At 40.2% G+C, this 26,040-nt stretch overlaps 2 protein-coding genes across 3 annotated transcripts in view; one reads left to right on the top strand and one right to left on the bottom strand.

The window, feature by feature from the left end:
- LOC148941764 (nitrilase and fragile histidine triad fusion protein NitFhit-like) overlaps nucleotides 1-26,040 on the bottom strand; it is a 210,019-nt gene that overhangs the window by 136,745 nt on the left and 47,234 nt on the right. The window lies entirely within an intron of this gene.
- The window catches only part of LOC148941765 (protein tyrosine phosphatase domain-containing protein 1-like), a 176,572-nt gene that overhangs the window by 47,820 nt on the left and 102,712 nt on the right, over nucleotides 1-26,040 (top strand). The window contains exons 3-5 of the mRNA XM_089103062.1: nucleotides 2,775-2,852; nucleotides 8,418-8,533; nucleotides 17,164-17,286. Of these exons, the coding sequence (XP_088959188.1) occupies nucleotides 2,775-2,852; nucleotides 8,418-8,533; nucleotides 17,164-17,286 (317 nt within the window). The remainder of the gene's footprint in view (nucleotides 1-2,774; nucleotides 2,853-8,417; nucleotides 8,534-17,163; nucleotides 17,287-26,040) is intronic.

The raw sequence follows: 26,040 nt of genomic DNA on the forward strand, positions 1-26,040 counted from the left end.
TGTGCAAATCATCACTTGTGTATTATACAATACACATTCATTTCATCTCCTCCAAAACACTTTTCGGTCATTTCTTGTTAAAATTATCCAATCGCTAATTACCCCTTTTTTTTCTCCACCTTCAAATCCAAAAATGAACTTAAGTTTCACATTTGAACCAGAGAATTGTATTTTCCATAATCTTCTTGAAAAAAACTAGAGTTTCTGAAAATATATAATAAAGCCTTAAAAAGTATCATAATGGAGGCTCCGCGCCTTGGGAGCACCGAGGGCCCTTTGGGAGCCCAGATAACCTTTGTGGACGGGGGGTCTCCCTGGGGGTTGGGGGGGGGGGATCGGAGCCCTTTGGGGTTGTGGTAAGGGACCTCAGAACACTGTTCAAATGGAACTTGTGTATTATAACGACCACAGAGTAACTTCGCTAATACATGGGTTGGGATGGGGGGATCGGAGCCCTTTGGGGGTGTGGTAGGGTACCTCACAACACTGTTCAAATGGAACTTGTGTATTATAACGACCACCGACCCCATGTAACTGAACCCCTGTATAACCGAAACCCCGTACAACTGAACCTCCGTGCTACTCGATCCCATTTAACTAATCCCCGTGTAACTGAATCCGTATGTAACTGAACCCTCGTGCCAGTCAACCCTCGTGCAACTCAACTCCCTCAAAACACTTTTCAGCCATTTCTTGTTAATTTTTTTTATTTCTAAACTATTTAAAATTCACAACACTGTGCAAATCATCACTTGTGTATTATACAATACACATTCATTCCATCTCCTCCAAAACACTTTTCGGTCATTTCTTGTTAAAATTATCCAATCGCTAATTACCCCTTTTTTTCTCCACCTTCAAATGTTCCTTTAGTCATTGCCCAGTTAACACTAAGATGTAAATTGAGTAATCCTCTCGCAATAACAAACCAAACCAGATTATACCCACTTAACCAGATCAAAAATGGCGGTCACACTAACTTGATTAGTAATTGGACTTTCAGTCCTACATTCACGGGTTTCTGCAAAGTGCTATGGACTTCATTGAAAAAATACCAGTTTAAAAAAAATAAAATAAAATAAACATCTATCCATGAGTTTGACCTCCAAAAAATCGATGTCACAATAGAAAACCCGTCTCTTTGAAAGGTGTAATGACCTGTAGAATAGGACTACCAGAAAAACCTGTTTGGTACGGAGGGGCCATAGAAATGGTAGTTCCTACTCTACTGCCAAGCTCATTTTTTTCCCGAAGTCACCCAATCAAAATTTTTAGATAGCCATTTTGTTCAGCATAGTCAAAAATCTAATTAATATGTCTTTGAGGATGACTTAATCCCCCACAGTTCCCGGGGGAAGGGCCTGCAAGTTACAAACTTTGCCCATTGTTTACATATAGTATTGGTTATTGGAAAGTATACAGGTGTTTTCAGGAGGAATTTTTATCTAGTGGGAGGTCGGGGTCGGAGTAGGGGTTACGGGGAGGATCTTTCCATGGAGGATCTTACCTTGGGGGAAGGAGCATTTCCATGAAAGGGGCGCCAGATTTCCAAGTATTATTTAAAAACGATCAGAAAATAAATAATAAGACAAGTTTTTTTCAACTGAAAATAAGGAGCAACATTAAAACTTAAAACGAACAGAAATTATTACGTATATGAGAAGGTTCACCCCCAAGTCAATAACTTGCTCATTTAACGAAATGTTTTTAGTACTTTCAAAAAAAGCTATCTATTCTAATTAACCACCCTTTGTGATTCAGGGGTTTGTGATTCGAACAAAATTCCAACTTTAGCGTAAAGAGCGAGGTATTGGCTAGGGAGCGAACTCTCTAATATACGTAATAGAAACATACGTATTTAGAAGTTCGCCATTTCGGTTAATACGCAAGTTATATCAGAAAACTATTTCGAGAAAGCCATTTAGCCAAAAAACGGAAAATTAATAGGCAAGTTGTTTTTTAATTATTCCTGTTTGTTGAGCCAAAATCAAAGCTACATTAATTTAAAAACGTTCAGAAATTAACTAAAAAAAACAAGTTGTTTTAACTGAAAATAAGGAGTGACATTAAAAAATAAACCGAACAGGCATTATTCTTGATATGAAAGTGGCGGCCCCCTCCTTAAAGCCTAACTTTGTTTGATAAATTATGACTCTTTCGCACCACTTTATCTTTTAGAACAGTACGACAATTTAGCTTAAGGAGCGAGGCGTTGAGGAGGGGGCCGCCCCTTTCATATACTGAATAATTTCTGTTCGTTTTAAGTTTTGATGTCGCTCCTTAATGTCAGTATAAAAAACTTGTTTTTTTAGTTAATACCATAATACAACAGAATACAGAAGATACAGAATACCATAAGACTTAATTTGACATAGCCAGAGATAGATCACAAGGGGGTTTAGATCCACTTGAAGACTAAATGTTTTGTGAAATCAAAACACATTTTTTGTGAAATCAAAACACATTGATTTTGTGAAATCAATGTTTTGTGAAATTAAATCAAAAAAAAAATAACATATATGTTTGATTAAATTATGGTAACAAATTAAACAAACTAAAATATTTTGGACCCCCTTTTACGGCACTATTTAACAGGTGGGCTATAATATGGGCTATAATAACATGTGGGCTATAATATAATTATGGTATTATAAACAAACTACAATATTTTGGACCTCCTTTTACGACACTATTTAAAATGTGGGCTTTCCGATTTAATTGCTTGAAATTTCATGAAAGAGGTACTATCAGTTATGTTTTTCACTTTTGCCTAGGATCACAGATGACATCTTAGCCATGGTGCGGCCTACAGCAGAGCACATCAAGCAAGGACTCATGAATTCTTTGGAAAGGTAAGCAAGAACATCTCGGATTATTTCGAAAAAGCAAATACAGGAGAATCACGCATCATCTTCAGAGAGTTCAGCCAATTGAGAAAAAAGCTTTTTTAAGATTTTCAGATGCTCATCCGTTTTAAACAAACCAATATTTTAAAGGAGGGTCTTCATTACGCAAGTTTAGAGGCTCTAACAAGCCGCAAGTCAATATCTCCCCTGCATATAAAATGCACCATTGACCGATCAAACAGACCTAAGAGTTCAGAAGGACGCCTTCGAATATGCGAGGCACGGCTCTCTGTGATTAATGCTGTAATTCATTGAACCCCCATGCTACTTGGGATACTGAGCAGAAAAATAGCTTAATGTCAGTAGCAAATATGGCTTGGATTTCGCGTCTAAATTTGCATAATTTCCCAAATCAGAGCAAAAAGTAACATCAAATTGTTGGCAAAATTAGCATCAAATTAAGAACAGTTAGAGCAACCTCTGGACTACTTAAATACGTCATAAAATGAGTGGTGGGATGAAGAACATAGGCTACGGAAGTGGTTCTCAAACTGTGGTACTCGTAGCCCTTGGGGGTACGGAATTTTTTTTAGGGGTACAGAAATTTTTTTAGGGGGTACACTGCCAGCCAAAAAAATAAAACAACCCTTTAACTCTAGGACTGGAAGTTTTATTTATATTTTAGCTATAGTTTACTTAGTACTGGTAACTGAGAAGGGGTACTTAAAATGCTTTGTGGGTAAAAAGGGTACAGTGTCTAAATAAGTTTGAGAACTACTGCTCTAGACAATCAATTCTGGTGACGATTTCCCTCGGACACTTACCCTTATCATCTCCACGCGTAAAACTGAATCGACAAAGAATAAGCATGACATAAGAAGAATCTCGTATAGGAATTCTGGCAAATGTCACTAGTGTAAAATTCCCCCTGAGAAATTCACCCCCCCCCCCTGAAAATTTTCTTCCCAAGACAAATTGTCCCCGTGGAAAATACCACCTGTAGAAAATTCGCCCCCTCCCACCCGAAAAATGCATTCATACTTCCCAATAGCAAATACTACACGTAAACAATGGGCAAAGTTGTAACTTAAAGACCTTTTCCCTGACCGGCAATTTATATTTTACCTATAGTTTACTTCTTACCGGTAACTAAGAAGGGGTACCTAAAATGTTTTGTGGATAGAAAGGGGTACAGTGTCTAAATAAGTTTTACAACCACTGGGCTACGGGTTTTCCTTTGGCCTTTGCATCGAAGATTCACAGATTCACAGCAGTTTCACAGATCATTTCAGACTTTTTATTCGTTATGGGCTTTGTTGGCCAACTGATGCTTACCGTAGATGCCTTGCACAAAGAGGCAACAAAGGTAGGAGTGGCGCAACAGATTGACTTAGAAAACACATTAGGATAATCGAGCCCCAACTTCCGTCGCCATCCCTATGCTGTTGTTTATCGAGGTCATGTTAGAGCCTTCAGTAACTTCTTAAAGAAACATATTAAACCAAAATAAACAACCGCATTCTTGCCAAGCATGCCAATATGGGCAGGATGATTGATTTTTTTTTGGTTTTTGTAAGGGGCTAAACAGACTGAGAGAGGAGATTTTTTGCTTGGCAGTTTGAAAGGGATGAATAGTTTGATTTTATGTTAAGTGATAAAAAATTTCATGGGGATAAAGTTAAGAATAAACTCGTATAAACTGCTCGTATAAACTTCAGAGGGGGCTTATTTAATAGAATATTAAAAGTTCTAGTTAAATTTTTAAGAGTCAAAACAGATCAGAGGGCAACAAGCCCCCTCCACGCCCTTTTCCCCCAAATTTATCTAATAAAAGTTTTGAGATGGCCATTTTGTTAAAAATAGTTGATAAATAAGTTAACAATAACTCCGCGGTCGACAAATCCCCCAGGGCCCGGGGACAAGTGTTGTAGACTATGCCTTGCGGGCATGTATGGCTTTATGGAAGTCATGATCGCATATGCTTCAGAGGAACCTCGTTCAATTGGAAATCGGGAGTTCTGGTCATGTAAGGGGTGGTCATGTAAACTTCAGATAGGGGCTCAAATGTTTAGAAATTAAAAGTTGTTGTTCCCTTTTTAAGAGTCAAAACGGATTGGAGGACAACTAGTCCCCCTCCCTACCCTTTTTACCAAATCCACCCCATCTAATTTTTTAGATTGAATAAGATCTATTACAAAGGGCACTAGCCCTCTCAATTTCCAATTGAATGAGCACCTTTTGAAGTTTTACGACAACTCTATCTACAAAAACCTTATATGCCCCCAGGGCAGAACTCACAACCTTTGCCCTTGGGGCTCTGGGTGGTTTGTCATCCTTAAATACATAATTTCCAGAACTTTCAACTACGTTAGAGAGGTATTTACTCTCCACTCACTTTCGACTATTAAAAAGGGCAATTTCAATTTCCAATCAAATGAACCCTTTTTGAAATTTCTATAACAACTTTCTATGTAAACATTATATGCCCCCAGGGCCTAACTTACAACCCTTGCACTGAGGGCTCTGAGGGGGTTATCATCCTAATAGACCTAATTTCAAGAACTTTCAACTACGTTGAACACAATATATATCTCAAAATTTTGATTGGATGTGTTTGGGAAAATAATGGGCGTGAGAGGGGTGTTAGTCACTCTCCAATCACTTTCAACTATTAAAAAAGGCTCTAGCCCTTTCAATTTCCAATTGAATTAGCCCTTTTGAAGTTTCTATGCTTTCATTAAAAACCTTATATGCCCCCAGGGCATAACTTACAACCCTTGCCCTGAAGGCTGTAGCGGGGGGAGGGGTTGTCATCCTTAAAGACCTAATTTCCAAAACTTTCAACTACGTTGAATAAAATGGCTATCTGAAAATTTTGATTGGATGTGTTTGGGAAAATAATGGGCGTGAGAGGGGTGTTAGTCACTCTCCAACCACTTTCAACTATTAAAAAAGGCTCTAGCCCTTTCAATTTCCAATTGAATTAGCCCTTTTGAAGTTTCTACGCTTTCAATAAAAACCTTATATGCCCCCCAGATATACCTAAAAACCCGTACCCTGAAGGCTGTGGCGGGGGGGGGGGGTTGTCATCCTCAAAGACCTTATTTCCAAAAATTTAAACTTCGTTGAATAAAACGGCTATCTGAAAATTTTGATTCGATGTGTTTGGGGCAGAGGTGGACGTGAGAGGGGGGTTAGTTACCGTCCAATCACTTTCAACTATTAAAAAGGGCACTGGCCCTCTCAATTTCCAATTGAATGAGGCCCTTTTGAAGTTTTCACGACAACTATATCATTAAAAAGCTTATATGCCCCCAGGGCATAACTTACAACCTTTGCCCTGGGGACTCTAGGGAGTTTGTCATACTTAAATACATAATTTCAATAAATTTCAACTACGTTGAACAAAATGGTTATCTCTAAACTTTGATTGAACATGTCCGGGAAAATGGTGGGCGTGAGACGGGGGTTAATTACTCTCCGCTCACTTTCGACTATTAAAAAGGGCAATTTCAATTTCCAATCAAATGAGCCCCTTTTGAAATTTCTACAACAACTTTCTATATAAACCTTATATGCCCCCAGGGCATAACTTACAACCCTTGCACTGAGGGCTCTGGTGGGGTTATCATCCTAAAAGACCTAATTACCAGAACTTTCGACTACGTTGAACGAAATGGATAGCTCAAAACTTTGATTGGATGTGTTTGGGGAAATAGTGAGTGTGAGAGGGGGGTTAGTTGCCCTTCCATCACTTTCGAGTATTAAAAGGGCCACTAGCCCTTTAAATTTTCAATTGAATGGGCCCTTTTTGATGTTTTTACAACATCGCTGTCTATAAAAACCTTACATGATCCCAGGGCGCAACACAACCCTTGCCATGAGGGTTGTGGGGGGACGGGTTATCATCCTTAAAGACCTAATTTCCAAAACTTTCAACTGCGTTGAACAGAATGGCTATCTAAAAATTTTGATTAGATATGTTTGGGGAAATGGGCGGCGTGGAAGGAGTGTTTGTTGCCTTCCAATCACTTTCGACTATTAAAAAGGGCACTAGCCATTTCAATTTCCAATCGAATGAGCCCTTTTTGAAGTTTCTACGAGGACACGTTCTATAAAAACCTTATACACCTCCAGGACATAACTTACAACCCTTGCCCAGAGGACTTTGGGGGAATGTCTTCCTCAAAAACATAATTTCTATCTAGAAATCACCAACACTGAACAAAATGGTTATCTAAAAATTTTGATTGGATGTGTTTGGGGAAAAGGTGGCCGATAGAGGGGGGCTAGTTGCCCTCAAATCACTTTTGACTATTAAAAAGGGCACTAGACATTTGAATTTTAAATTAAATGAGCCCTTTTTCAAGTTTCTACGATAAAGATTGCAATAAAATCTTTTATGCCTCCAGGGCGTAACTTATAACCTTTGCCCTGAAGACTCTGGGGGGAGTGTCCTGCTCAAAGGTATAATTTCCGGAACTTCAACTTCAATTTTGATTGGATGTATTTGGGGATATGGTGGGCGTGGAAGGGGTGTTAGCTGCCTTCCAATTATTTTCGACTATTAAAAAGGGCACTAGCCATTTCAATTTCTAATCAAATGAGCCTTTTTCGAAGTTTCTACGACAGCGCGTTCTATTAAAACTTTATATACCCCCAGTGCATAACTTACAACTCTTGTCCTGAGGGCTGTGAGGGGGTTGTCATCCTTAAAGACCTAGTTTACAGAACTTAAAACTACGATGGAATTAATTCCATCCTAATGATATGAATTTATCTAGCGTACAACGCTAGATCTAGCCAATTCATGAGTTCAACTAGTTTTAACTTATTTATGAATTCAGAGCCGTCACGTGCGGGGGGACACTCCCCCCTGCGATGTTTTGGGCACTCAGTTGAGAAATGAGTTGGCATACTCGTGGAACAAAAACGCTTGAAAATAGTGACATGATATATACCGAAATCTCAATCTCAGTCGGTAAATGCAGTGGCTTTGCCGACTCATTCAGTGATTTTTCGTATCGTACTCTAATTCGACACTATGTAAATTATTGATGAAAAAAAAACGGTCGGTAAAAATGACCAGTAACTCGGTAATATCCCTCGCTCGCTCCCCCCAAACATTTCGGCTAACAACGGCCCTGTATGACTTGCCAATCTGAATATTCTCCAAACAGTTCTGATTGCCAAGCATTGCAAAATTACTTTCGACAATTTTGGCCTTGGTTGGTTCCACATGAACATCGAATTCTGATTATAATGTTATTAGGTGAAGCAAGGTACAGAAATAAGCCAAATTTAGTTTTTAGTAAAAATCTTATCGTAAATGAGCCATTACTGCGATATGTCATGGCCTCAATTTATTAAAATCGTTCAATTTCAGTTTTGTGCCATATTAATCTCTCAGATATTTTCTACAGTTCTTGCTGAGATTAGATAACATATACATTTCTCCTTCTCTCACATGTTATGGAGTATGGAGCCTTTGAGGCGTGTCGTGAAGTTACCGTACTTACCTATTTTTTATTTGTTCATAAAAAATTGATCTTATTTTATATATATTTCCAGAGTTGGAATCAAAACAATTATCAATTTACAAGAGCCAGGTGAACATGAATTCTGTGGCCCAGGGATACTAGATGGCGATTTTACCTACCGCCCAGAACTCTTCATGGAAAAACAAAGTAAGTGCTGGTTTATATGCTGTTGTTACCGGGAATATCCGAAATACCTTTCTTTCTCCTTGGATTTAGTCAGTGTTGCCAGTCAACTTTTTCAGTTTTATGCAACATTTGATGGTGACAGATTATGTTAGGCTAGGTTAGGTTTTTAACCCAAGTTTGGCTCTTTCTCAAAACTCTATTTTTTAAAACAATAAAACAACTTTAGCTTAAAGAGCGAGGCGTTGAGAAGGGGACAGCCCCTTTCATATACGGAATAATTTCTGTTCGTTTTAAGTTTTAGTGTCACTCCTTACTTTCAATTAAAAAAAATTGTTTTTTTATTTAAGTGTATAATAGATTGAAATAATAGTTGGTTTGATGGGTTGCCTTTTAATCCATTGCGCGTTGGCGCACTCGCTCTTAAATATGCACGTAGTTCTATCAAAATAAACGGTTAATATAGACGATTTATTTTAAAACTAATAATTTTATAGCTAATTTTATTCCCTAGAGACTCGATAATGTACAATGGCGAATAATTACGCATCAGCCATTGTGAAGGGCTAGTGGATGTTGGTGTTGGCGGGGTGCATGGGCGCCCATATGGGGGGGGGGCCGGTGGGGGCTCTTGCCCAACCCCTGGCGGAATGATTCTGCCTTATTTTTATATTTTTTTTCTGAGATTTCTATTATATAGCATTAAAAGTAGCAATTAGACAAAGTTTGCCCCCCCCCCCTGGAATTCAGCTTATGGGCGCCCATGCGGGGGTGTGCTTTGTGTAGTATTTGTGAAACGTCAAAAGTGTGCTTTTATGCTAAAACTTTTTAAGCGAGTTCCTTGAACAGATCATTTTCAAGCATATTTTTTGTAGGTAAGCATATGAATCTAATCTTTTATGTTACGTGATGTTATCAAACAGTTCGTGGTAACGAACTGTAAGTAAGGAGCGATCCGGGACAGTAGTAACCAAAACTCTAAAAAGAATCTTAATGAAAATCAGACCACCAAATTCAGCGTAACAGAAAACCATACTATAGAAGTTTCAAGCTCTTATTTGCAAAAATGCGGAATTTTGTATTTTTTGCCAGAAGAAAGATCATAGCGGGGCTGTTAAGCAAAAGAATCGCGCACTTCTGGAAAAAAACACAAAAATTAGTGGAAATATAGATTAAAGCACGGGGAATCTAATGATGAGTAGAACCACGTCGATTTGGCGCTCTAAAGCACTTTTGCGAGCATGCGAAGCGCTTAAAAATGCGCATGTTTACCAGCATCTCTAAGCATCAAAACCTCTGAATATACATTTTAAGATATGACGATTCAAATGGTGGCTATACAAAAAGTAAATGATCGTTCTGAAGCGCACAATAGAACACTAAAAAAGCGCATAAAGCACAAAATAGGAGCTCCAGGGATGTACTCAGGGGGGCCTCCGGGCCCCCCCCCCCGAAATCTCACGATTTTTCCCCATAATTTTCTGATACAAAATAATGGATAGTGGCAAATTTCTAATCTAAACATAATGTGTTAACCGTTTTTGATAATTTTTCGGCCTGCAATTACCCAATTGGGTCACTAGCATAGTGACCCAATTGCATAGTTATTCCATTTCCTGTTCAACTTCTCACCCTCTGTCAAGCCATCGCTGAGCTAACAGTTATCTTTTAAAGTTCATCTGTTCATCTGTTCTAGGGGATGAAGTGGCCATTCTTGCAATTAAACCCAGCCTTTTCAGTTGACAGTCTAAATCCAAGTGTTGCTGAAGTTAGGACAAGTGTGAAAAATGTCGAAAAAACAACAGTGTTCTCCAGTTTTGGAGTAAAAAACGACGAATTAGTGAGGTTGACTCTGAAAAAAAAAACCAGCAATAGTGATCAACTGAACATTGCCGTTACGACTGAACCTTCGACTTCAGCAAGAATCAATACCAAATGCTGAGGTAATAGTAGTCAAACGCGATGAAATAAACGTTGAGCTTGACATGGAACCTATTTTAAAAGAACAGGTTTGGTTTCCGATGAAACAAAGTATAATTTACTGGAAAGACATTTTAAACCAAACAAGGACTATCCTTTCTCGGTTCATGTCACAGGCTCAAAAACAAGGAATTTTCAAGTTAGCTGAATGGATTTGCATGTGATCAAGCCGGAAGGGGGTTTCACAAAAATTCAGGGCAGCTTGTCATGGAGCCTCACGTGAACTGGAAGAACGCCCTGGAATACTTTTCTAAACATCAGTCAAACTCCTACCATAAAGACGCTGTTGTTTGGGGGCGAAATTTTCTGGCAACTGTGAGCAGGCAAAAGTCCTCTATAGTGGAAGTCTTGAATACTCATAAAAGAGATGAAATACTCAGAAAACGGCTCCGTCTCATCATAGAAACAATGCTGTTGTGTGGACGTCAAAGACTTGCACTGCGTGGGGACGAGGATTCGGGGTAATTGACTTTTACAGAGTCTTCAAAAAACGACGGAAATTTTAGGACTTTGCTACGCTATCGGATGAAAGACGATCCAATAATGAAAGAGGTGTTTGAGAAAAGTGCAGGCAATGCCAAGTACCGCAGCCTCAGAATTCAGAATGAAGTAGTTGACATTTGTGGACAGATCGTTACTGGAAGGATTGTTGATCAAGTGAAAGGGGCACGTTTTTTTCACCATCCTGGCGGACGAAACAACCGACATATCGAGAAAGGAACAGATGGCTCCAGGGCTTCGATTTTTGGACAGCGAAACTTTTCAGATCAGAGAAGAGTTTATCGATATTGCTGTTGTTGAAGACTTGCAAGCCTCGGTCTATTTATCCTAAGTCGAATGAAAAAAACTTGATCTCGATATGAAACTATGCAGGGGACAAAGGTATGTTGGGACTGCAAACATGAGTGGGCATTTGTCAGGAGCACAGGCTTTTATCTCGAACAAATATCCACTCGCCAAGTATGTTCACTGTGTCATCCAATCCTTGAACTTAGTATTGACAGACTCGAGCAAGATCCCTGAAATCAAGCACTGTATGATGGTCATTCGTGAAACAGTTAATTTCTTTCACTTCACTGCCAAGCAAAGCGCTGTCGTAAGAACTTACACTGAAGTCAATATGAAAGGAGTGTGCGAAACTCGATGGGTCGAAAGACACAATGAGATACAAATATCAAATTAGGTAGTTGTTCCGATCTTTAAGACCTTAAAAGACATAGAGACAAATAGGAAATCCATGGCGTCGTCAAAAACCAGAAGACTGCTCAAAAACATCCTGAGCTTGGACTGCATAGTGACCCTTATTGTGATGGATTTTTTTATGGGGTACAAACTGAATTTGTTTAAGCTGCTAGGGTCAGAAAACATCGATATGGCTAGGTGCATTCAGTGTGACAGAAATGTTTCAAGATACACGAAATAAGGTGTTTTCGGAGGTCACGTGAATATGCCAAAAACTGGAAATTACCATTGCCATGCCACGAAAGAGAAATGTCGTCAACATCCCACTTGGTATCCCTGCAGGAAAAGCAAATAGAATTTTACGATCTAGTTTCTCTCTTCATCCCATTCGAGGACCAACCCATACAATCACTCGACTCTCGATTCACAAGGCACAAAGTTATTCTGAAAGGCATCAGTGGAATCCTACCATCTTTTGTCGTAAAAGAGCCTACTAGTGATATTAAATAACCGATCAAGTCATATGCGTCAGATCTAACAAGCTCGGAGTCCGCTATGAAGGCTGAGCTTCAACTATGGCGGGCTAATTGGCCAAAAGTAGCTCCCTGTGTTTTTCCAAGGACGGCAGAGCAGAGCCTGGCTGAGTGTGAGCGAGGCATATTTCCCAACATCCATACGTTACCACGCATTTTCTGTGTAATTTGCATTTCTACAGCATGTGTTGAGGGGTCATTTTCTTCAATGAAAACGCTAAAAACCTATCTGCGCAGCCGAATGGACGAAGGCCGACTAAATGGCTTAGCACTTTTGAATCTCCATCGAGATGTTTCTGTATCAGCGGATGAGATTCTGGAAAAGCTTGCTCTTAGCTCTGGTCGTAGGTTGCAATTTGCAATATAGGACGAGTCTCTATTTCTTGATATGCGTGATTTTGGTTTTGTAGATGTTACGTAATATAATGTCCTTTTATCTTCTGTTTTGAAGGATTTGCCCCCCCCCCCCCCAAACAAATTCCTGAGTATGTGCCTGAGGAGAGCCTATCCCATGTGATACCAAAACAGACAAAATCATAGTTTAGAGAAATAGAAGTCCGAAGATTACAAGCAACAGCTCGCGTCTGCGCGTCAAAGCGCAAATTTGTGCGCGCAAAAAGTGCAAAACTGATGGAAGTTTGAAGAAACTCCGAAAAAAGTGGTAATGTATTACAAAGTGTGGGGAACCCAATAATCACAGGTAGAAAGTCGAGCGATCACTTTATAGCACCTTTGCAATTGCTGAAAATTGCACTAAAACCGCAAAACTAATATTCTTGTTACAGAAAGTTCAAATTCGGTAGAAACACGGTTTGAAATACCAAGAGTCGAGTGGTGTTGAAAAGAAAGTTAATCTGTAAGCCAAAATCCTGTCCTGGCATGTTTTAATGCCCACTTTAAGCACGAAAATAGAAAGATTTAAACTTTAACTTTTACACAAACACTTTAAGCACGAAAATAGAAAAATATACAAAACGTTAGCTTTTTGAAACAAGCGATGATTCGAAATGACATCGAATATACAATACGAAGCGCGATTTAGAGCGTCCAGTAGAGCCCACGACGCTTAATGAAACGAAAAGAATGGAGGATTTCGAACACCCATAGAGACTTACCTGGCACTTTTTCAGAGATATGCAACCAAAAATGTTATTTCCGTTTGCCACTTTGGCTAAATTGTCTTGATGGTCATTGTTATTGAAAAATAGGATACAAAATAAAGCAACAATTATCACATAACATGGTACTTCGCTGAGATATCAGATCACATGTTGAGCAACCAAGATTATAAGTTAGACTTAAACCTTAAAACGGACATCAATATACATGATACATAAAAATTCATTATACTGGGCATGACCCGTGGCAAGAACATAAATCGGTGCACTCAAGTGAGCTGTTGTTCCAGTTGCAGCACCAAAACCATTGCTTTTTGCAACTGCATCGTATAAGCTCTCAACAGGCGACAAAATCTTGGGGCAGGGTTGACCGTCGGGGAGCCCAAGGCTCATTGCTCGTGTTTTCCCATAGAACTGGACGATACCTGGGCTTGAAGGTAAGCGTACCAAATATGCTGGTTTAGTACATCCTGGGTTGGTGGAAGTCTGTCCATGGATGATCTTTTTTGTGAACAGATACTTACTCAACTTGTTCACCGACTCTTTTCCACTGGATCTGTCATATACAAGCACAAAGAACTTTACAATCTGTGAACAGCCGTTTTCAGTGAGCTCTTGAAGAGAAGAAGACAGGCGGTTGAAGACTGGTGTTATGGCACTGTGCGCTTTCCATGTCTTCCAAAATCCTCCTTTGCCATGCAACAGGAATGTGGACCAAATGTCGTTGCCACTTAGAGCATGGAAAAAAAGCAGTGACTGCGCCTTTTCTTCGCCAAGTACAGTTTCTATGTCGTGAACAGGAATGTATCAGAAACTCCTCCCTTGGCAATATGCTACGTAGAATTGATAAATCCCAATAAATAAGTACTTTGCGATGAGCAGAACAATTGCATGTGAATCAACCGTTATGACAGTGACGAATTTCATGTTGTAGCACGCCTGATGAAGGCAGTGTAGGACTATTCTGCTATCTCCCTTCTCGTGATTGCTAGGATGAATTTCAGCCAAGTCAGTTGGAATTGTACTTCTTGCACTATCACTAGAAGTCACGACAACCAAATGACTGATAAAAGTATCGTAATTCTTTTTTTTTGCCATGAATTCGAATAAGCTCTGCTTGTTGTCTGAACACTGAAGAAAACTGCTCAAGTTTTTTGGAATTGGCGTTCTTTCTTTGTCAGATTATGCCTTACCGCGTTTTTCTCGTGTAGAAGTTTTCAAATTGTAGGACTTCTAAACGCCAAAGACGACATCAAACCGCTGTGTTTCACTTGTGAACTGCTCAAGAAGGTATTGGTAGATTTCTTCTGTAACATATTCGCCAAACGTCTCACTTTTTAGCTTTATAAGGTTGACTGAGACAGCACCATTAAAACCTTGGTATCGGGGTGAGGTTTCTCGGTCACAACTTCAGAAGAATAAGCTGTGAGCAGAGTTACAATATCAGACTTCGTGCCTAATCTCGGATTACCCTGATCAGAGATTGAAGGAGGGAAAGGCAGGTTCTTGCGTTTGAAAAACTATTCCAAGTCAGCGCCTCTGGTTTTGCAGCCAATATATAGTTTGGCAAACAGGGCAAAATTTTACTTGGAGGATCAATTGAAGGATCAATTTTGACTTCGGTATTGATGATGGAATGGGAGTTGAAAATAATGGCATCTTGTTTTGGCATATCGGTGAATCAATTGGCTTTGTACATTTTACAAAACGGTCTTCCACAAAAGCATCATACTGGGATTAGCCTGGTAAACATGCAGAGAGACTGGTAAACTTGTGCTTTTTTTAGTGCTTTGGGAGCTCGTAAAAATGCTTTCGAGCGTTCGCTCGACGTTCTTCCTGTTACCATTGGATTGCCCGTGCTTTAATTTATATCTCCAACAATTTTTGTGCTATTTGTCAGAAGTGCACGATTCTAGTGATATTTTCCGTTTAACAGCTCCACTGTCACGGATGTGTGATTGATTTTTTTTTTCCAGGGGTCATGTATTGACCTAGTGGTCCTAGAATATCATGAGAAGGCTCATTCGAATGGAAATCGAAAGTTCCCTATATCGTCCGATCAAAATTATTGTTCATCATAGTTGAAAGGCTCAATAAATATGCCTTTGGACGTAACGTAACACGACTCCTACAGCCCCAAAGGAAAGTTCTTTAAGTTATAAAACTTGCCCAATGTTTAACCATAGTATTTGTTATCGGGAAGCATGCATACATTTTAGGGTGGGGGACAAATTTTCTGCTGGGGGTTTTTCCACGGGGAAGTTTCCCATGGGGAGGGAAGTTTCATGGGGTGAACTTGTCAGGGGAAACTATACACTGGGGGAATTTGCAATAATTCTTATACAAAATTCTTTTTATATATCTTGCTTTCTCTTTTCCGTCTCAACTCTACGTGTGGAGTTTTTAAGGGTAATTGTCCTGGGTAAATTTTCACCGGGATTGAATTGTCTAGAGGATATTTCCATGTGTGGAGTGTATTTCCATGGAGGTGGGGCCAGATTTCCGGGAATTATTAAAAAACGATCAGAAATTAAATAAAAAAACAAGATTTTTCAACTGAAAGTAAGGAGCAGCATTAAAACTTAAAACGCAGCATTAAAACTTATGACAAATATTATTACGTATTTGAAGGGGATTGCCTCCTCCTCAACAAATTGCTCTTTACGCTAAAGTTTGAATTTTGTCCCAATTCTTTAAGAACGACTCTTGAAGCACCAGAGACTTTATTTAGAACAATAAAAAGCTTTTTTAAAGTACTAAAAAAGTTTAACGTAAAGATTGAGGTGTTGAGGAGGAGGCAACCCCCTTCATATACTTAATAGTTTCTGATCGTTTTAAGTTTTAATCTTCCTCCTTACTTTCGGTTGAAAAATCTTATTTTTTTATTTAATGTAATAAGAGGAGAGTTGTCGCTGTGCACGACCCACATTACATGCTTCATCCAAGGATATCCATCAGAACACAGGGAGGCTTTTGGGGAAATCATTGGAGCCCCCTTCCTCTACTCTCCTTCTATATCTACCTGAATATTCAATGAAGGTTACAAATAATTTAGCCTAAAAATGGACTTTTTAAGTCTTCAGGCACCCCCTCACTCGGAGAAATAACCGCTAACTATCCTCCACAAATTTTTGTGTGTAACGACGCACTGTATTTTTTTTCTAAGAACAAATGCACCTCCTCGAAAAAGCAGCTTTTCAGTTATTTTTAAATCCATTAGCACAATTACATTCCAGCCCTCTACGGGCCAACATTGCTGTTTTACGCCATAGAATGGCAAAAAAATACCACTTTACTGCGGTGTGATACCTGTTGACACTTTAAAAGGTAATAGAACTTATGAATTATGTTCAAATGAGCCCTCCCCTCACATCCCAGAACCACTGGTTTAATACGGTAACTCCTGAAAAAAAAAGAAACACGAATCTATGAACAACCTTCTCAAAAAAAAAAATTAGCATTTGTCCGACAGGAGCTTAAAATATTTATTCTATGGTTATTTAATATACAGAATTGGGTGGTACAATCTTTCATTTCTTATAGAAGGTTCCACTTTTTTTTATGAAACTCATACATTTTCTCGAGTTCGTAACTTCTGATGAGTAGTTTTATACTTAATACTTGGAATCTCCATAACAATCAAGTCTTCTTTATGTATGTTGTTGTCAATTCCTTTTAGCTTTGGTTACTATAAGCATGAGTCGGTCCTTACTTCCAGTTCGTTACCAGATACCTTGTAATTCATTAAGTAATTTTTTGCTTATTTTATCTTTTATAACCAGATTAACTTTTAGACTATGTTTGACGACACTAAACTAAAAACACTTAATTTCATTTTCAGTTTTTTATTACAATTTTGGTTGGAAGGATTACAGTGAAGCTACCATGGAGGGGCTACTCGACATTCTCAAGGTTATGTCCTTCGCACTGGAACAAGGAAAAATAGCTGTGCATTGTCATGCAGGTGAGTTTTCATTCATTATCATTGTCATTGTCAATGGGTTTCAAATCAGATAACTAGGCTTCTGTTAAGCTTAATTTTTCTTAATATGCTGGTCATGTTCTTAAGTTTTCAAAATCCCATATCAGAAAACGGCCTAAACTTAGAACAAAAAAAAACCCTAGTGAATTTCTAGTAAAATTAAAATTTTGAAAACTAGTAAATACTATTTAAAATTAGTTTAATAAAATAATATTAGGGATTACTGCTTTACAATCTTTCACGTTTTTCTTCCTTAAAGCATCAAGGACACGAAAATAAAAACATTATCTGCCCCCTCCAGGACCCATTTAAGGTCGATTCATTCCTAAAAATTGTGATTTTCTAGTTTTTTTTCAAAATTGTAAAGTTAATGGGGGCAGGATCACGTTTTGTCAGTGTCAAACAGTTCGTGGTAACAAACTGTAAGTAAGGAGCGACCCGGCTCAATAGTAACCGAAACTTTAAAAAACGGAATTTTGGTACCAGTAGATATGTCAAAAGGATCCGATTTCTTATGCTGATTTCATATATATATATAAGTTTCATCAAGGTTAGTATTACCCATCAAAAATTACGAGCCTGAAAAAATTTGCTTTATTTTCCGAAAAAAGGGGAAAACACCCCTAAAAGTGACAGAATCTTACTAAAACCATCAGATTCAGCGTATCAGAAAACCCTACTGTACAGGTGTCAAGCTCCTATCTGCAAAAATGTTGAATTTTGTATTTTTTGCCAGAAGAAAGATCACGGATGTGTGTTTATTTGCTTGTCTTCTTATTATTTTTTTTCTGCTTTTCCCAGGGGCGATCTTATCGATCCAGTGGTCCTATAATATCGCAAGAGGGCTTATTCGAACGGAAATTAAAAGTTCTAGCGGCCTTTTTAAAGTGACTAAGAAAAATTGGAGGGCAACTAGGCCCACTCCCACGCAAATTTTTTGCCCAAAGTCATCTGATCAAAATTTTGGAGAGCCATTTTGTTTAACATAGTCTAAGATCTAATAAATATATCTTTCAGGATGACTTAATCCCTCAAATTCCCCCGGGAAAGGGCTGAAAGTTATGAACTTTGTCCATTGTTTGCATATAGTATTGGTTATTGGGTAGTATACAGACGTCTTAAGGAGGGATTTTTTTCTAGTGGGGGGAGGGGGTCAGAGTAAGGACTTACGTGGGAAAATAGTAGTATCTATATACACAGTCCAAACCCTAAAAAACCTACCAGACACGTTTCCGGGCCAACCAGACAGGTTTCTGGGCCAACCAGACAGGTTTCTGGGCCAACCAGACAGGTTTCAGGGCCCACTAAACAGGTTTAAGTGCCAACCAGACAGGTTTCTGGGCTAATAGGTGTATGATAATACTGTAGATACAACACATACGGCAATCTAAATGGAATTTGAGGGTCGATAAAGTGAAATTATGTCACTATTCTAGTTTTTCTAAACCAGTAGTGCTGTTTTCAACCATACATTCACGCCTACAAGAAACCGGTACATTAAGTTACCAAGGACAGTCACACCTTAAGTGGACAAGCATGTTTTGAAACTAGTCAAGGCTTTATAAGATAATTAGAGTGGTTTTTGTTATTGATATGAATTGCACAAGAATGTGTCGTTTTACGTAGACAATTTAAAAAGAGATATTTATCTATAAAGTGGGCAAGCATGTTTCTCTACACCTTTTCAAAGAGAGTGAGTATCTTCTCACATGGCCTTCCAATGTTATTCTATGGGAACTCTACTCGTGGTTAATTGCCTTAACTCGAGAGTAGTTTGTTATTAAAAAGAATTGAATGTTACAATCAGAATTGTTTGATTGACATTTGCAAAAAGGGGTAAGGGATTCGCAAAATGGACTATACAAACGATCTTATTTGAATAATAGGGAAAAAGAGCTAGATAACATTTGCGAATTGAAGATGGAGAAAAAAAAAGAAAAAAAAAGGGTTAAAGTGATTAGCAGTTAAGGTAACCCTGAAGAGCATGTTAATTCATACCTTATTTATTATAAATTTGGAACAATATAAATCTTTGAAAACGGTTAACGATGATAAAATTGTCTTATGAGTTGACCTAGCTTCAGCAGAAGCTTAGGATAGTAGTGGTGACAATTGAGATATAAGGAGCAATTGCCCCCTATTTTTGAAAAAATACCTTTTTCTGGCATTTATACTTTTAAAAAATACAAAGTTCAATATTCGAAGCTATCTACAGCAGGAGCTTAGGACAAAAGCTGCTACAATTGAGAGATAAAGATTATTTTCACCCTAGTTTTTGAAAAACACCTTTTTGTGGTATTTTACTTTTAAAAAGTTCAATATTCAAAGCTAGCTTCAGCAGGAGCTTAGGATAGAAGTGGTGACAATTGAGATATACAATGGTGACAATGGAGCTTAGCACAAAAGCGGCGACAATTGAGAGATAGAGATTAATTGCCACCCTAGTTTTTGAAAAATATCCTTTTTGTGATATTTTACTTTTAAAAAGTTCAATATTTGAAGATAGCTGCAGCAGAAGCTTAGGACGGCAGCGGAGTCGATTGGGAGGTTGAGACTAATTGTTCCCTAGTTTATGAAAAATACCTTTTTTGTGATATTTTACTTTTAAAAAGTTCAATATTCGAAACTAGCTTCAGCAGGAGCTTAGGACGGCAGCGGTGAAAATTAAGAGATAGAGATTAATTGCCCACTAGTTTTTGAAAAATACCTTTTTGTGATATTTTACTTTTAAAAAGTTCAATATTCGAAGCTAGCTACAGTAGGAGCTTAGGACGGCAGCGGTGACAATTGAGAGATAGGGAGTAATTGCCCCCTATTTTTTGCAAAATAACTTTTTGGGATATTTTACTTTTAAAAAGTTCAATATTCGAAGCTATCTTCATTAGGAGCTTAGGACTGCAGCGGTGACACTTGAGAGATAGAGATTAATTGCCCACTAGTTTTTGAAAAAATACCTTTTTGTGATATTTTACTTTTAAAAAGCTCATTATTCGAAGCTAGCTACAGTAGGAGCTTAGGACGGAAGTAGGTGACAATTGAGAGATAGAGATTAATTGCCCCCTAGTTTTTGAAAAATACCTTTTTGTGATATTTGATGACAGATTGGGTGTCTTAGACTAGTTATAATGCTGTACTCTGGCATAAATTGCTTGCGAAACCCCGGATGAATTACTTGAAAATAAAGTTTTGACAAGAAATGTCTGAAAAGTGTTTCTGGGGAGATAAGGCGATGACAGAAGCGTATCTTAGAGTAGTTATAGTTCTGTACTGTGGCTCGAATTGCTTGTGAAAAACCCAAATGAATGACTTGAAAATAAAGTTTAAACAAGAAATGTCTGAAAAATGTTTTTGGGGAGATGGGGTAATGACAGAAGGGTGTCTTAGACTAGTTATAGTTCAGTACTGTGGCACGAATTGCTTGTGAAAAACCCAAATGAATGACTTGAAATAGAATTTTTAACGAAAAATGTCTGAAAATCGTTTTTGGGGAGATAGGGCGATGACAGAGTGGATGTCTTAGACTAGTTATAGGGTTGTACTCTGGCATGAATTGCTTTCGAAAACCCGGATGAATTACTTGAAAATAAATTTTTAACAAGAAATGTCTGAAAAGTGTTTTTGGGTAGATGGGGCGATGACAGAAGCGTGTCCACACACAGATACGAAACACACATAGAGACGACACACGCATAGAGACAACACACACACACACAGAGACGACACCCACACAGAGACGACACACACACAGAGACGACACACTCAAAGTGACGACTTACACATAGAGACGACACACTCAGAGAGACAACTCACACACAGAGACGACACACATAGAGAGACGACACACACACACAGAGAGAAAACAAACACACAGAGAAAACACACACAAAGAGACGACACACACACAGATACGAAACACAAAAAGAGGCGACAGCCGCACAGAGACGACACAAACACAGAGTCGACTCACACACAGAGATGAGAAACACACAGAGACGACAGACACAAAGAGACGACTCACACACAGAGAAGACAAACACATAGAAACGACACACAGACACACACAGAGACGACACACACATAGAGACAACACAGACACAGAGACGACAGACATACAGAGACGAAACACACCCAGAGACGACACATACACAGAGGCGACACACACCCACAGAGACGACACACACACACACAGATACGAAACACACATAGAGACGACAAACACGTAGAGACAGCACACACACAGAGACGACACCCACACAGAGACGACACACAGACAGAGACGACATCCACACAGAGACGACACACACAAAGTGACGACTTACACATAGAGACGACACACGCACAGAGACGACAAACACACAAGACCACACGCATAGAGAGACAACACACACACACAGAGACGACAAACACACAGAGACAACACACACACAAAGCGACGACACACACAGATACGAAACACACATAGAGACGACACACGAATAGAGACAACACACACACACACAGAGACGACACCCACACAGAGACGACACACATACAGAGACGACACACACAGAGAGACGACACACTCAAAGTGACGACTTACACATAGAGATGACACACGCACAGAGACGACTCAAACACAGAGACGACACATATAGAGAGAGGACACACACACAGAGAGGACAAACACACAGAGACAACACACACAAAGAGACGACACACACACAGATACGAAACACACAAAGAGACGACACAGACACCGAGGCGACACACACATAGAGACGACATACATACAGAGAAGACACAAAAACAGAGACGACACAAACACACAAAGACAACAAACACAGAGACGACACACGCACAGAGACGACACACACACAAAGATACGAAACACACATAGAGACGATACACGCACAGAGACGACACACAAACAAAGACAACAAGCACAGAGACAACACGCACACAGAGACAACACACAAACGCACACACACAGAGACGACACACACATAGCAACAACATAAACACAGAGACTACACACACACACAGACGACAACAAAGACAGAGACGACACACACACAGAGACGATACTAACACAAACAGAGACAACACACACACAGACACGACACACGCACATAGAGACTACACAAACACATAGACTAAACGCACATAGAGATTACAACACACAGAGAGAATAAACACGCACACAGAAGACACACACTCACAGACACGACACACACACAGAGCTGACACACACACACAGAGACGAAACACCCACAGAGACGATACACACACAGAGATGACAAACACACACAGAGACAACACACACAGAGACGAAACACACACACATAGCAACGACACACGCACAGAGACGACACACAGACACAGAGACGACACACACACAGAGAGAAGACACACGCACAGAGACGACACACACATACAGAGACAACACACACACAGAGAGACGACACACACATAGCGACGACAAACGCACAGAGACGACACACACACAGAGACGACACACACACAGAGAGACGGAACACACATAGAGACGACACACGCACAGAGACGATACACACACACAGAGACAACACACACAGAGAGACGAGACACACACACAGAAACGACAAAAACACATAGAAACGACACACACAAAGAGATGACACACACACACAGATGCAAAACACAAATAGAGACGAGACACACACAGAGACGACACACAAACACAAAGATAACAAGCATAGAGACAACGCGCACACAGACACAACACTCACACAGAGCCGACACACACACACAGAGCCAACACACACACACACACATAGCGACGACACACGCACAGAGACGACACACACACAGAGACGACAACACACAGAGAGAAGACACACGCACAGAGACGACACACACACACACAGACGACACACACACAGAGATGACACACACACAGAGACGAGACACACATAGAGACGACACACGCACACACAGAGACGACACACACATAGCGACGACACACGCACAGAGACGACACGCACACAGAGAGAGAATACACACACATAGAGACGACACACACACACACAGATACAACAAACACACATAGTCGAAACACTCACATAGAGATGACACACGCATAGCGACGACACACACACAGAGACGACGCACACACAGAGAGAAGACACACGCAAAGAGACGACACACAAACACACACAGAGACGACACACACACAGAGATGACACACACACAGAGACGAAACACCCATAGGGACGAAACAAGCACAGAGACGGTACACACACAGAGAGACGAGACACACACACACAGAAATGACAAACACACATAGAGACGTGTGTGTTTGTTTTTTTTAGTTTTTTTTTTTTTTATTTTGTTTTTTGGGGTTTTTTGGTGTGGGTTTTTGTGTTTTGTTGTGTGTTGGGGTTTGGTTGGTTTTTTGGTTTTTAGTTTGTATTTGTGTTTGTTTTAGTGCGCGTGTGTATTTGTGTGCGTATGTGTGTATTTGTAAGTATGTTTATGTGTTTGTGTGTGTGTGTGTGTGTGTGTGTGTGTGTGTGTGTGTGTGTGTGTGTGTGTGTGTGTGTGTGTGTGTGTGTGTGTGTGTGTGTGTGTGTGTGTGTGTGTGTGTGTGTGTGTGTGTGTGTGTGTGTGTGTGTGTGTGTGTGTGTGTGTGTGTGTGTGTGTGTGTGTGTGTGTGTGTGTGTGTGTGTGTGTGTGTGTGTGTGTGTGTGTGTGTGTGTGTGTGTGTGTGTGTGTGTGTGTGTGTGTGTGTGTGTGTGTGTGTGTGTGTGTGTGTGTGTGTGTGTGTGTGTGTGTGTGTGTGTGTGTGTGTGTGTGTGTGTGTGTGTGTGTGTGTGTGTGTGTGTGTGTGTGTGTGTGTGTGTGTGTGTGTGTGTGTGTGTGTGTGTGTGTGTGTGTGTGTGTGTGTGTGTGTGTGTGTGTGTGTGTGTGTGTGTGTGTGTGTGTGTGTGTGTGTGTGTGTGTGTGTGTGTGTGTGTGTGTGTGTGTGTGTGTGTGTGTGTGTGTGTGTGTGTGTGTGTGTGTGTGTGTGTGTGTGTGTGTGTGTGTGTGTGTGTGTGTGTGTGTGTGTGTGTGTGTGTGTGTGTGTGTGTGTGTGTGTGTGTGTGTGTGTGTGTGTGTGTGTGTGTGTGTGTGTGTGTGTGTGTGTGTGTGTGTGTGTGTGTGTGTGTGTGTGTGTGTGTGTGTGTGTGTGTGTGTGTGTGTGTGTGTGTGTGTGTGTGTGTGTGTGTGTGTGTGTGTGTGTGTGTGTGTGTGTGTGTGTGTGTGTGTGTGTGTGTGTGTGTGTGTGTGTGTGTGTGTGTGTGTGTGTGTGTGTGTGTGTGTGTGTGTGTGTGTGTGTGTGTGTGTGTGTGTGTGTGTGTGTGTGTGTGTGTGTGTGTGTGTGTGTGTGTGTGTGTGTGTGTGTGTGTGTGTGTGTGTGTGTGTGTGTGTGTGTGTGTGTGTGTGTGTGTGTGTGTGTGTGTGTGTGTGTGTGTGTGTGTGTGTGTGTGTGTGTGTGTGTGTGTGTGTGTGTGTGTGTGTGTGTGTGTGTGTGTGTGTGTGTGTGTGTGTGTGTGTGTGTGTGTGTGTGTGTGTGTGTGTGTGTGTGTGTGTGTGTGTGTGTGTGTGTGTGTGTGTGTGTGTGTGTGTGTGTGTGTGTGTGTGTGTGTGTGTGTGTGTGTGTGTGTGTGTGTGTGTGTGTGTGTGTGTGTGTGTGTGTGTGTGTGTGTGTGTGTGTGTGTGTGTGTGTGTGTGTGTGTGTGTGTGTGTGTGTGTGTGTGTGTGTGTGTGTGTGTGTGTGTGTGTGTGTGTGTGTGTGTGTGTGTGTGTGTGTGTGTGTGTGTGTGTGTGTGTGTGTGTGTGTGTGTGTGTGTGTGTGTGTGTGTGTGTGTGTGTGTGTGTGTGTGTGTGTGTGTGTGTGTGTGTGTGTGTGTGTGTGTGTGTGTGTGTGTGTGTGTGTGTGTGTGTGTGTGTGTGTGTGTGTGTGTGTGTGTGTGTGTGTGTGTGTGTGTGTGTGTGTGTGTGTGTGTGTGTGTGTGTGTGTGTGTGTGTGTGTGTGTCGTTTCTATGTGTTGGTCCTCTCTGTGTGTGAGTCGTCTCTTTGTGTCTGTCGTCTCTGTGTGTCTGTCGTCTCTGTGTGTTTGTCATCTCTGTGTGTGAGTCGACTCTGTGTGTGTGTCGTCTCTTTGCGTCTATCGTCTCTTTGTGTGTTTTGTATCTGTGTGTGTGTGTCGTCTCTTTGTGTGTGTTGTCTCTGTGTGTTTGTCGTTTCTGTGTGTGTGTGTTTCGTCTCTCTATGTGGGTCGTCTCTGTGTGTAAGTCGTCTCTGTGCGTGTGTCGTCTCTATGTGTAAGTCGTCACTTTGAGTGTGTCGTCTGTGTTTGTGTCGTCTCTGTGTGTTTGTCGTCTGTGTGTGTGTGTGTGTCGTCTCTCTATGTGGGTCGTCTCTGTGTGTGAGTCGTCTCTGTGCGTGTATCGTCTCTATGTGTAAGTCGTCACTTTGTGTGTGTCGTCTGTGTGTGTGTCGTCTCTGTGTGTGTGTCGTCTCTGTGTGGGTGTCTCCTCTGTATGTGTGTCTTTTGTCTCTATGCGTGTGTCGTCTCTATGTGTGTTTCATATCTGTGTGTGGACACGCTTCTGTCATCGCCCCATCTACCCAAAAACAGTTTTCAGACATTTCTTGTTAAAAATTTATTTTCAAGTAATTCATCCGGGTTTTCGAAAGCAATTCATGCCAGAGTACAGCACTATAACTAGTCC

The sequence above is a fragment of the Artemia sp. Qi Xiang Cuo genome, chromosome 17 (genome assembly GCF_049724085.1).
Source record: "Artemia sp. Qi Xiang Cuo chromosome 17, ASM4972408v1, whole genome shotgun sequence".
Lineage (NCBI taxonomy): Eukaryota > Metazoa > Arthropoda > Branchiopoda > Anostraca > Artemiidae > Artemia > Artemia sp. Qi Xiang Cuo.